We start from the raw sequence: 13,965 nt of genomic DNA on the forward strand, positions 1-13,965 counted from the left end.
AATTCTAAGGTAAAAAATCTGCAGCTAGAGAGTCTCTACCAGATAAGGCATTACCGAAGGTAAGTAACTTGTTCATCTGTTGCATTAGGCACGTTCTCTGTCTAGTAAGTGCACACAGGTGCAGAATACTTACAGAATGTTACTCTCGCTCACTTGGATCTCCTTGGTGTCTGTTGATCATCTTCTGACTTGCTTATACCACTGGATTCTGTTTCTTTAAATATGGTTTGTAGTATGCATTCAACGGACACACTAGATCTCATTTGTCTTACTACTTGGCCATTCCCATCTCCATAGGTGTCTTTTTCTCCTCACGCTTGTTCCTTCACCAGGATTGTTCATTTGCTCTGGTGGCAGTTCAACAGCTCCTTTACTTTCAGTTCTCCATTCTCAATGGATACTTCAACACAACTTTGTGGGATTTCTGGGACTTGTACAGGTGATGAATTATGCTGTACTTCACCCCCTCTAATTCTTTAGGACATATGAATACAGGTAGCTTCTGACTTGGCTCTAAGATCACAACTTCTTCAAACGAACACCTCACTTTTTCAATGTGGGAAGCATGCTCCCAGTTAGATATCCCAGCACATTTCACAGCAGTGTTGGTGATCAGGATCACCTTGTATTTTTTTTTTTTTTTTAAATCTGTTTTTTATTGATTTTACACAACCATTCAAAGAAACAACAAAACATGATACGATATCATAATCATACGTGGCATAATGACATACAGTCTCAGACAGCATAGTAGAATACACAGTTACAGTGTCGAAGCATCATGTGAGTAATTTAACCTTTGCAATTGAATCTCCTATTGCAAACCAGTGCGAATGCTTCCAGCTTTTTGTCCCTCATCCAGTGTCCAATTACAGCCTACCCCGAGTACTCAAATCTATCAATGCACAATACATTGCCAATAACCCAACTAAAATATAAAGAAAAAACTGTACCCCACCCTGCCCTCCCCTCCCCGCATGTCCGGCACCAGTAGCGATAGTAGCCTGTACACATGCCCACAATTGGACTCATGCCACATTGCGCCGTCTTGTGAATCATACAGGGTGGCTACCCATGGATAATGTATGGAGCCCCTGTGGCGCACAATAGTGGTCCAGCCCCTCAAACCACCACAACGGTACACCCTAACAGGAGAATATATCTATAGCAGCATAGTCCTCCAGCATTGCATTCCAGCTCAACGAGATAGGTGTTTTTCTGAGCCCCCTAAACTCCTCTCTATGCAGTTCAGCCCCTTCAGCCCTTCCCCACTTCATCATTTCTGCATGCCAGTCCTGTAGGGACGGGGCCCTAGCAGCCTTCCACCGTGCGGTTATGGCTCTTTTAGCCAGCAGTAGCGCAAGGTTAACAAAACGGGAGGCAGGGTTACCCTTCTTTCCCCGAAGTCCTAATCCCAGTATGCAATATTCCAAGGTGCCTGTATGGCACACCGAAGTTACACCCGCTGTTAGTTTGCATACTGTCACCCAGTAGTACCTTAGTCGGGGGCAATCCCACACCATGTGTATCAATCCCGCATTGGGTGCAGAACAGCGCGGGCAGGTATCACTCGCTCCTGGATACATAGTGTGCAATCTGCGCGGTGTTAAATAAGCTCTGTGTAGCAACATCAACTGGATACATTTAAATCTAGGATTGCGAGACACCTTCCCGGGGTACCCCACTATAGTCTCCCATTCCTTAACTGTAAACTCCCGGCCTACATCTGCTTCCCACTTGTCGCGCACTATTCGCACGGAGATCGCCGTGTCAGTGCGAATGCTGTGGGCGAGCCATTTGGTTAGTCGCGCTCCACGTCCCATTAGGTATTGCATGGTAAGTAAGGCACTCATGGTTTGTTCAGTATCACCCGGCGGCCATGTGATGCGTATATATCTGGATATGTGGGCATGTAAGAGGAACATTGTGTCGGGGACACCGTGTAAGCGTACGAACGTTTCATGCGGTATCAGGACACCCTCCGAGTAAAACTCTCCAATCGTAGTGACTCCCGCATCCTCCCACACCCGCAGAGCACGGCTAGTAGTCAATCCCGATCGTGTAGGAATACCCAGCAACAGGATAGTGGGGGCATATGGCACCGCCCGTCCCGTGTATCGCACCGCATTTCTCCAGTAAGTAATAGCTAATTTCAATAAGTGGGGCGTCGATGCCGGCAGGGGGGCCTGCGGTAGTAAGAGCCTGTGAATAATCCCCTTGTCCCTGTCGCACGGTGACATATCCAGTTCATTCAAATTACGTCCTGCAAGCCAGTAAGCTAGCCACTGCAACTGGCTAGCATAACAATAAGCACGTAAATCTGGTACTCCCATCCCTCCCTGTTTCGTTGGTAATTGCAATTTCGCTGGGCTAATACGCCTTCTCCCAGTGCCCCACACCAGGTCTATCACCAGGGAGTTCAACACTTTAAAGATCTTCGCAGGGATAAGGATAGGTTGATTTGTGAAATAATAAAGGAGCCGCAGCAACAGCACCATTTTTGTGATGGCCACTCTGCCCGCCACCGAAAGGGGCAGTGAAACCCAGAATTGGATTCGGGACTTGAGCACAGCAATCGCGCGCATTAAATTGCCATCCAAGAGGTCCGTGGTATCTCGATAAATCTGTATTCCAAGGTATTTGAAAGTAACAGGTGCTATTTGAAACGTCCAGGGGCCGAATTGAAAGGGACCACTCCGCGCCGGTGCATCAAAAAAATACGCATACGACTTATCGGCATTAATAGCCAGCCCAGAAAGGTCCTGAAACATCTTAAATATGGAAGGCATTGGGTGTTGGTCAACCTCCATATCTCGAAGATAAAGAATAAGATCATCTGCGTACGCTGAGACCGCGTGGGATGTGCGACACCGCATTATGCCCCTACAGGCTGCAAAAACCCGGAGTCGGTGCAGAAGTGGTTCGAGAGCCAGAATAAACAACAACGGCGACAAGGGGCAACCCTGCCTGGTTCCCCGAGCCACTGCATATTGTCGTGAGATATGCTGACCGGTACGCGCCCGTGCAGTGGGTTTAGTATATAATAGGCGAACCCACGCTATATATTCATCTGGGACACCAAACCGAGCAAGGGCATAGAACATATAGTCCCAACGCAAGGTTTCGAATGCTTGTCGCAGATCAAGTGATATGCATCCCTCGTTTGTACCTGTGCCAAGTGTGCCCAACATGACCCGATGGAGTCGTCTAAGATTAAGTGCCGTATTTCTACCAGGGACAAACCCACACTGATCATTATGTATCAATGTAGAAATATACTGCCCGAGACGGGTGGCCAATATTTTGCTCAGGATCTTATAGTCCGTATTCAGAAGCGAAAGCGGCCTGTAATTCAAGAGATGCAAACCGTCCCTCTCCGGCTTTAGTAAGGAGACCACTAACACCTGCAGGGCGGAAGCAGGGAGCCCACCCAGTTCCAACGCCTCTTGATAGATACGTTGTAAGCGGGGAATCAACAGGTCGGCATACACCGCATAAATTTCGGCTGGTAAGCCATCACTCCCTGGAGCTTTATTACGCGGTAGAGCTTTAATCGCCTGCCGAATTTCCGCCCCAGTTATCGGCCTCCGTAACTCGTCTTGTTGCTGCCGTGTAAGTTGCGGTAGGTGCAGGCCGCCAAAAAAAGGCTCAAAATCAATGCCGGTAAGTCCAGGAGGTGGACCATAGAGTCGTTCGTAATAGTCCCTGAACGCATTATTGATATCTAATTGCGTGTCTACCACAGTACACTCACCGTTCCGGATCTCCAATATGGGTGCTGGAGGGGGGGGCATTACGAACCAACCGTGCCAGCAGCGGCCCGACCGGTCTGCTTGTGTGTGTTTCTGTATATACAGCCGGTGATCAACGACGCGTAGTTCCTCAAGCAGTGCAGCGTATTGTATGTGGGCCTCCCCCAATTGTGTCGCTTGTTCACCAGCCCCCAGGGCCCTCCCTTCCAGTGCCGCCAATGTACCCTCTAGCTTCGTGAGCCGTTCTATTAAAGCAATTCTAACTCCTATCTGAGTGCTTATTGCTACTCCCCTGATGACCGTTTTAAAGGCATCCCATTCCGTCCGGCGATTACTAGCAGAGCCTGCATTTTCCAAAAAATAATGATCGATCGCCTCCGACAGGGCGCGGTGGAAGACCGGGTCCTCCAGCATATTGGGCTGCAGTTTCCAAGTCGGGATTGGAGTGGGAATCTTACCCCAACGCATAGTTACTTCCACCGGGTTATGGTCCGATAGGGTTTTACCCATATGGAGTACAGAAGTAATGGATCCCAACAAGGCGTCGGAACAGAGGAACCGATCAATCCGTGTGTGTAGCCTGTGTGGTGGTGAGTAAAAAGAGTACTCCCTGTGTTCCGGATGTTTAGCCCGCCATGCATCACGAAGATCCCAACCCTCCGCCCATCTCCCAAGTGCCTCTGCTTGTTTTTTGCTTTCCGTAGCGTGCAATGGGGGGTGGGACCTGTCCAGCTCGACGTTCAACACGGCATTAAAGTCGCCTCCTATCACCCAAGGATACTCAGCCCAATCCGCCAACGCCGCGCTCAGTGTAGTTAGGTACTTATCTTGCTCAGTATTCGGCGCATATATACTACCCATGACCACATGAGTCCCATCTAACAGTCCATGAAGCAACACATATCTGCCGCTGGTGTCTATCTTCTGCTCTAGGAGTCTGAAAGGGACACTGCTACGCATCCACACCGCCGCCCCCCTTGAGAAAGCCGAATACTTAGTAGCAAACAGTTGTCCCCTCCACTTCTTCTGCAGTTTGGCTACCTCGTTAACATTAAGGTGGGTTTCTTGTAACTATGCTATTGCAACCTTTCTTCTATTGAGTTGTGCCAAAATACGGTGCCTTTTATGGACAGAGCCCATGCCCCTCACATTCCAGGTGCAGTAAGTGTATGTGTTATGTGACGCCACCCCGGCTCAGAAAGTGTTGTGGCCATGCAGCCTGTGGGAACCGAATCACTATAAAAATCAACTGTCTATGGACCGAACATGCTTGAACATTCACATACCCCAATACCAGGTTCCCAGGATCACCTTGTAAGGGCCTTTCCACCTCTGCTCCAGGCAGGATTTTCAAACGTGCTTTTTGATCTAAACCCAGTTCAGATTTGCAAAAGCAACCTCCCACACGACCTATATTTCTTCAACTTTGGTTTATACAATGCTCCAATAATATTGATCCCACACAACAACTTGTGTCTACTGTTAATTCATATTTTCTTTTTTTTTACTTTTTTCATTTTTATCAAAATTTGGAAATTAACAACACAACATTACATTTCTTTATATCATGATTCAAAAATTAACATTATATAATTTCTTTTCTATTTTAACATTTTGATTTACAAAGAACTTGTACCAGTGAAATTCATATTGCGAAACTTGAAGTATTCAGAAAAAGAAACATTCCCCTACACTCACACCTCATTCATAAAACTTACACTCATGTCACTAGCATACTATACGCTTTCATTCCTCGCTCCAGACCCACACTGCATGCGCAGTTGGTAACAAGCGGGGTGACAACATCCAGCCTCAGCTGCTGTGGAGATGTCTGGGGTTACAACAAACAAATGATGGACGGAATGCTGACAATGCAGACATTCTCCCCCAGTCAAGAGATCTGGGTTAAATCCATCGTTCTTTTGCCCACTACGCCATCCCAGTTGAGACATGGCCATATGCAAATCAGTCTTGACCCTGTGCCTCATGGGAACAGTCCAGCCCGAACTGCCAAGCCATGTCTTCCCTGGACCGGAATCAAGCATCCTAGGACCGGTTTCTGGCTATCAGCCGTCATCAGCCAGGATAGCTTGACTCCAGTGGCGTAGTGAGCACGGGACCCACGTCTGGGCATACCCATCCCACTTAGGGCGAAAAGCGTTACAACAAACAAATGATGGACGGAATGCTGACAATGCAGACATTCTCCCCCAGTCAAGAGATCTGGGTTAAATCCGTCGTTCTTTTGCCCACTACGTCACCCCAGTTCAGACATGGCCATATGCAAATCAGTCTTGACCCTGTGCCTCATGGGAACAGTCCAGCCCGAACTGCCAAGCCATGTCTTCCCTGGACTGGAATCAAGCATCCTAGGACCGGATTCTGGCTATCAGCCGTCATCAGCCAGGATAGCTTGACTCCAGTGGCGTAGTGAGCACGGGACCCACGTCTGGGCATACCCATCCCACTTAGGGCGAAAAGCGTTACAACCAACAAATGATGGACGGAATGCTGACAATGCAGACATTCTCCCCCAGTCAAGAGATCTGGGTTAAATCCATCGTTCTTTTGATGTCTGGGGTGTCACACTTTCTGGCCGACGTACGTTTGAATAGATAGTATTATTGGTCTCCATCTTCATCAGGACCATTTGTTTTAATGTATTTATAATACAGGCGAAGGGTTGGGGAATCTTGCTATTGTCCGGATTTATGCTCAACAAAACAAGTAATTCAAGCACGGGAAAATGTTTCCTAATGGTCTGTTTCCTGGCGATCTGCTTGTTCTACTAGATCTCAGGCATATTTGCATCTGCGGAAAACCTAAATGAGTCGCTCTAGAAGTGTCCGCTTGTCTTTAAGAAGGATGGTTCTATTAGGCTCTCTGTGGGGAGTGTATTTCAAATCATGAGGATTCCCAACATGTCTCAAATTAGTCCTCCTGTTGCTCGCTGTATGGTGCTTACATCTCTGCTGTGTCTAGACTGTGTATTAGGGATCCATTCCCGGAAGTTGGATAACTTGTGTAATCTCTGACTGTGCGGCTCGTGCTGAATGATTCCAATCTGCTACGGCGATGCGCGGTCCCAGTTTCCAGGGTTAGGATTGTGGCATTGCTCCTGATTCAGAGTAGCCGTTGCAGCTCCAACCTGGTGAGACTAAACGCACCACATCAGCTAACCCTTTGCAGTAGTCGAGTATGTGCATTCGCAGGCACAGCAGGCAGTCTCATACCACTTCCCAGGAGTATCTCTTGGGTTGATAATCCAGTCCTCCCACCAGGAGTGCCTAATGGTAAAGCATCTGGCCATTTCAGTGTAGTAGATGCGCAGACTTTGGCCAAACGTTACTTCAGCGTTCCATTCAGCTGTTCAACTATACCCGAAGTTTCAGGAAGGTAACTACAATGCAATCTGTGTTCCACCTGAAGTGCCACACGCACCATTCTAAAGACATTATTAAAATGGGTCTCTTGATGTGACCCCAGAGAATCTGTAAATCCGAACTGCGGAATGAGTTCTCGTAACAGCAGTCTGGCTACAGTGAGACTGTCATTTGTCCATTTTGGGTAGGTGTCCACCCATTGGGAGAAAATGCATCCATAACGAGGGGATATCTCAGTCCGTTACAAACGTTAATCTCGACAAAGTCCAAATGTATCCTGTTAAAGGGTCCTCTGGATCTTCCTATGTGACTCAGTGTTACCGGAGTCCTTCTCCCTACAGTGTTCTGCTGATTGTCACATATCTGTGGCATAGTTCCTCAGCTAGAGCTCTAAATTGGGGATTAAACCTGTCCTGTCTAAACAATCTAACCATTGCATGTCATGTCATGGTGAACAGGCTATCTAGCAACACAGATCTTCCATCCGCTGAAACCCAAATATCATTGACATTTTTAAAACAGCCTGCTGTGATCCATCCTTGCTGTTCTGCCTCTGAAACTTCCTCTTGTAACCTTTTGATTTTCTCCCATTGATTAGCTATTGACAACAGCATTAAAATGGTGGTGTCCTCATCTGATTCAGTTGTATATTCTCTGTAAAATGTGCATGCCACAATAGTGAGCAACTTCTCGGCGTATTGTTTGTTACAGTCATCACCACTTCTGTGGGCTACAGCAATCTCTTGTGGCAACTGTAAAGCTATCAACAGTTTCATCACATATTACCCATTTCAGATCAATGATCCAGATGAAGTCATGAATGAATTTCCTCTGTGGCCGCTGCTTCCAAAAGTCATGGACCACACCAAAGCCATTCTGACTATCTGTAAATTTAGTCAAGCTTGTGTAAGGGCAATTCATTCTGCCGGTTGTGCAGAGGTAACACCACAATTTCAGGAGGCTTCTAATACTTCCTCCATTGTACAAACAGTATAAGCTGCTCTGAAACTCAACTAGTTATTTCTCAAACATGAGCCATCCACAAAAATGACATTGTCGCCTCATCAAGAGTTCCATTTTTAATGTCTGGTATTGGCTTGGTGCATAAATCCGTAACTTCAAGGCAGTCATGTTCAACCTCATCACCATCTATTTCATTTTCAGGTAATGATCACAATGTAGCTGGATTGATAGTTTGATATAGTCTTAAAACCACGTTATCAGCTGCAAGAATAAATCGTTCATATTTCGTAAGCCTGCTGTTCGTCAAATATTGGGTTTTAGTACGAGTGAGCAATATCTGAACTGAGTGAGGAACCACCACTTGACTGAGTAGGGTTTTCTATATCTTAATCTTTGGGTGTAACCATTAAATAACCCCGCCATTGATTGTATGGACCTTTGTTCATCGATAAAGAGAAGTTGAAAGAAGCAATTATCTACATTAAAACCATATAAAAGATCAAATTATTAAAGACTTTAGTACAGTCAGTAAAGAGGTTTTGTGTGAGTTAAAGGGTTTTATTAATCAATTCTTTAGATTCATTATTTATTCAATACGCATTAGTCTTTTATGCATCAGCATGAAAAAATGAATTTAATCCAGTAATTGATGTTTCAACATAAGGTGAAATACTGTATTGGTAAGTATGACTAATAAAATTGAAATAATACAGCAGACATGTTCTATAAAGGAATTTCCCAAATCTAAATTATAGTACAATGAAATAGAATAAGGTGTCAGTCCAGAAAATCTAATAAAGAGTTCTGGTGAGACAATAAATGCATAAGCATAAAGCCTTTGCACTTTGCACAGCAAACAAAATGAAAATGTCAAGCAAGAAAGTATTCTCAGCAATAAATCAGCAGGAATCTAAGGAAACTGGGAAAAATTGCTCAAAGAAATGTCTTAAAAAGAGAGATATGGTCTCACTGGTCTCAAGAAACCCAAAGATGGAGCTCCAGAACATGTAAGTGAGAAAAGTTCCTCCTACTAATACAAACACATGCAATTGAAAATTGAAGCAAGTTTTACATTATACGTTCATAAGATGCAATAATACTTCAGTAAACTCCTGGGAATAGGCTAACTCTCCAGTTTCTCACATCTTCCCAATGAGCCACAGAAACATGTCCTTAAAGTTTATTTGGTCACATTTAGTGGTTAAGACAGTTCTTCCCATGAATCATCCTTCCTGTTGTCTCCTCTCCTCCTGGTGAGAACCTCACTATCATCGCAAACTAATAGAAAGCTTCTGAAAAGCTACAGGATCTGCAGTGGAAAGAAAAACACGTGCAGAACAACTCTGCCTGATAAACAGGCCTTTCAATGTTACGATATAAATCTTTAACATGGCATCGATGGTCAGGCTAACTTAAGTCAGTACTTTTTATTTATTTCTTTTGTATGCTTATAATGCCTAAATATAATTGCTTACTGCAAAACCTTTAAACATTACTATTATTATTATTATGTATTATTTAGTAGAGTATAAAACAACCATCGAATCATTGAGTCCTGCTTGATTGTTGGAAGCAATAGGAATTTGTGCGCCGTGCCAGTGTTTCAGGTTGCTTATAAACTTGGACAAGAAACCAGTAGAAGATATGAAGGAAATGTCTTGCACTAATCTGTTAAAAGGTGTTGATTTGCAGTTTGATCTGAGGTATCTAGACATGTTGTCCTGACTTTCTGTACGTTTCTGTGGTGTACAAGCTTAGATGTGAAGATACCAAGCAGTGAAGACCGATTAAAACCTATTGTTAAGTATGATCTTGTGCATCTACTGCGAACATCTGCTGAACTTGTCTGCTTTGGATTTCTGAAGGCACACGAAGTAGCCTGCCATAGTGTTTAATTACTGATGCAGAATCTAGTGCCATATTATCTGTCCTTCTCTTTATAAAAAGTTGGATTTTTTCTCTTCTTGTGTTTAAATAATACTTGTGGTAGTTTTGTCCATCTCAATCAGGATAGAGCTTGATGACAGGCATCATTTTGGAACTAGATCTAATACTTGCAACTTTGAGGACCACTTTCTTTGCCCCTTGAGGACAACCAGGTGAGCTCCTGAGTCATCCAACAAAGAATTTGTCATATTTTATTGTGCCGAAGATTAGCAATTGGATTATTAATTATGGGAGTGACTACCCTCCTCAAGAAATCATCGCAATCCTTTTCATGGTGAATCCTCAAAGTCTCTAAATTAACTTGAGCTCAATCCAATGATAGATATGGTACACAGCAGACATGCTTAACCTAGGGCAATGTGTAAAGTATTTATGTAGTTAAAATGAATCACAATAAAAATCCCAAGCCGAATTAGAAAAATACAGTAAACTTTAATAAACAAAATGTCACCAAAATGACAAAAATCAAATGGGATGACCTAGACAGATGATTTGTTAAAGTTTTAAGTAGAAATATTGTCTAGAAGCGTAAAGTGCCAGTGATAGTCAGTTGTCACCATAGATTGGGACCTAGGTCCAATTTGACGCTGACCGCGTTGGTGCGTGGGTCGGAAACATCAAGCAGGTTTGTCCTAATCAAAGATTTTACCCCCTGACACAGCAGGACAATAATGTAACAAATGTTTTTTCTGCCATGCCCTTGTAATCCAAAAGGTATGTCGGTGATAGGAGGCACAGCTTATGCTCGACAATAGGCATGAACTAGATGCTCTGCTACACTTATCACTTGATCTGTAGTGCATGCATCCCTTTTTCAATATCTTCTGTACAACACCTCTTATGTTTCAAGGTTTCTGATGAGAAACCGGAAACGTCTGCAATCTCAATGGTACCATAGCATTACCATACCTGGGTCAGTAAACGTGGCACATGTAAGCAAGTGACCAATGTTTGGTGCTCTTTCCTTCACAATTAGTCATGTGCCTGCATTTGTTGCAGGTGCCATGGAATTAGATGCAAACAGTTTGTATCTATTCCTGGTCACTGAATTAGTTTACAATTGGAAGCAGGTTTTATTCCAAGGAATGAAATATTTTCGGGTACTTTTTATTTTTTGATCTGGCACCTCTTTATGGAGTTTATGAAGGACAGCATATATTATGTGTCCATGTTGGGTTCTAAGAGGACTTTAGTCCGGTGCTTAACTTTGGTGTAGGTTGGGGTCTTGCTTATAGTGATGCCTGGACAAGTGGGGAAGATGGATTAGTAATTACATTTCTAGCATTTCTATTTGTTACCTCACATAATGAGATGATGTCGCCTGGAGAGGTGTGCGCAGGTTAATGTTCTGTGGATTAAGAGTATGCACCCCTTTTGGAAATGTTTGTATCCTTATCTTGTCGTCCGTTCCTTTGCTGAAGTTAAGTCCCAGAACTGTCGTAGTTGGACATTCGTTCCATACTCATTACCCCACAGCCATGCTAAGGCTGAAACTAGATTTTTTTCCCCCCTGTTATATTTGAGCCAGAACTCTATAACAACCCAGAACTCTGTTTCTCAGCTAGCCCTGTTCAGCCCGCAGACCAACTCCATGTATGTAAATTCCTGCAATATACATCAGTCTACTGTGGTTCGATTCAGCAGACGAATGACTGTGCAATGTCTTGCCTCTCCTTCGAAGACTTTTTCTCACCCCAGAGGGTGTTGCTGAAAGAGAGCTAGCATAATAACTGAAGAAACGGTTGTAGGGAAACTGCAAAAAAAATCGATCCTCTTTCCCAAAAGAACTATAGGGTTTTCAAGCAGACACCCTTGGACTTCGACGAATACCACAAGTCTTGTAATGGAACTGCAATAAATATTGCCCTGGAAAACACAAACTGTTTAGGAAGCCATGCGCAGTAAATGGAGAGAAATTAACTGGCTTGCTGGACCTATTATGCATGATATTAAAGTGTATCTTCTGGAATCTGAAAGTGATTGTTTCACATTTCAGTCATAAGAAAGTCGAAGAAAAAGATCACTGTTCCCTATTTGGTGATTATTTTTTTTTAAAATAGGCTTTCTAGTGATGCTTCAGGCTTTCTAGTGATGCTTCGTCCAAATGAAGTGATGGAAATAAATACAGAAAATGTTGTTTCCTATGTGCACATGGCTATACTAAACGTTTTCCAAGCTTTAAAATGTTCACATTTAAAATGTGTTCCTGGATCCAACACATATACACAAATATCACTATTCTTGAGTATCTAAGAAAATCCAGAGATGGTGGAGGTTATAAACAACTTGGTACCTTATAAGCAAGTGGTATGGTACTAACAATAGGCAATAATGTAAACCCATGACTGCTACAGAGCTATGCCCCAAACTTAAATGTGCAGTGATTTGTTGCAGACAGACCCCCATCCCATTTAGCAGTAACATGCTGCAGATCCGTTGACTACAATCTTTCTAACTGAAGGTCCAAGCAGAAAGATCCAAATGCTGTAGTCAGTGGCAGAGGCATATTAGATTGCTGCACATACCGAGAAAATAAATCGAAGAGCACATGTAAGCATCAACAGCATACTAACTGAACAAAGTACTTGCCAGTAGCATCTTGAAGTAGATTGATAAGTAGATTGATAAAGTAGATTCTGGAAGATATGAAGCTTATTTACTGGTAAATACACATCCTACAGTAGAGAAGATAACCCATATATTTTCAGGTTGTTTGAAGATTAACTATTCAACATGCTTTGGCATCAAACAAAGCTTTGCCTTTCACCACCTTTTTCTCGTCAAGGCCTGTATCTAACAGTATGGCAATAATTTAGTTTGTCTGTGATCTCTTTTAGTACTTTATTTCTCTCTTTACAGCTGCTCCTGACATTACCGGCCATAAGAAGAGTGAAAACAAGCATGAAGGACAGGATGCTCTACTTTATTGCAAATCTGCAGGGTACCCCCACCCTGAATGGACCTGGCTGAAAGTGGTGGATGGTGTGCCTTTGGTGAGTACTACTTTTCTTCAAACTATGAACTAAAAAAATAGTTGTTTTGCGGGAACGCCTGGCACTTGATAAAGCGATGTGCTCAAATTATACTCTACTTCTAGGATAAGGGTTGGCAAACCTTTTGTAGCAAACTTTTTCTTTATTAAATCGGCAGCCATTTTGATAAAAAAGGTGCTTTTCTTTTTTATTTTTGTCAGTCCTATTTTACTTTTTTTTTTATCCAGTGATACAAATCGATTTGAACATTGAACTGCTACACAATGCCTACTTTAAATTTTTTACACTCATATCGTTTTTTCCCCAAAAAACAAAGGCCTGTTTTTGAGTTTGGCGACAGGGGTCTCAATTGTAAATGCTTTAGAGTACCCTGCCCACCAAAAATACTTACTCTGCCTGTCTCATAAAGAGATGGGCAGACCTTAGGTTTTCCTCTGTCAGAGTGAAGGACATTACTCCTCCTGTCCCAGAGGGGCTGGTGTAATGCCCTGTTTGTCACAGCCAGGAAAACCTTTTTGGTGAGGGGTAGAAAAAGAAATGACCCCACCCCCTGGGAGAAAACTCTAGGGCTGTGGCAGTAATTCGTTTTTTGTTTTCAGAAACAAACACCCGTTTTAGGAGTTCGTTTTAGGAAACAAATATTCAGAAAAGGTTTGTGAATGGAAGACAAAACAGACAGCAGTCATCCAGCAAACACTTCGTACATTGAAAGGAACCAGCATGTGGCACTTCCTTTCAATATACAAGGATGACTAATGGGGTGACAGTCATCTGTAAATTTGAAGGCTGGTAGTCTGTCAGGATGGCAGAGATAATGTCCCTTGCCAACTAGATGGGTGAGTACAAAAGCACCAAAAGGTGTAACAAAGTTTGTCAAAATTCTAGACAGACCAGGCAAAGCAACCTAATGATAGGCAGATTTCAATC

The 13,965-nt window shown here is 43.4% G+C and overlaps 1 protein-coding gene across 4 annotated transcripts in view; it reads left to right on the top strand.

Moving 5' to 3' along the window:
* The window catches only part of NPTN (neuroplastin), a 541,091-nt gene that overhangs the window by 362,985 nt on the left and 164,141 nt on the right, over window positions 1–13,965 (top strand). For all 4 annotated transcript variants that reach the window (XM_085643906.1, XM_085643904.1, XM_085643907.1 and 1 more), the window contains one exon: window positions 12,905–13,038. In XM_085643906.1, coding sequence (XP_085500032.1) covers window positions 12,905–13,038 — 134 coding nt within the window. The remainder of the gene's footprint in view (window positions 1–12,904; window positions 13,039–13,965) is intronic.

The sequence above is a fragment of the Triturus cristatus genome, chromosome 3_1, assembly GCF_964204655.1.
Source record: "Triturus cristatus chromosome 3_1, aTriCri1.1, whole genome shotgun sequence".
Classification (NCBI taxonomy): Eukaryota; Metazoa; Chordata; class Amphibia; order Caudata; family Salamandridae; genus Triturus; species Triturus cristatus.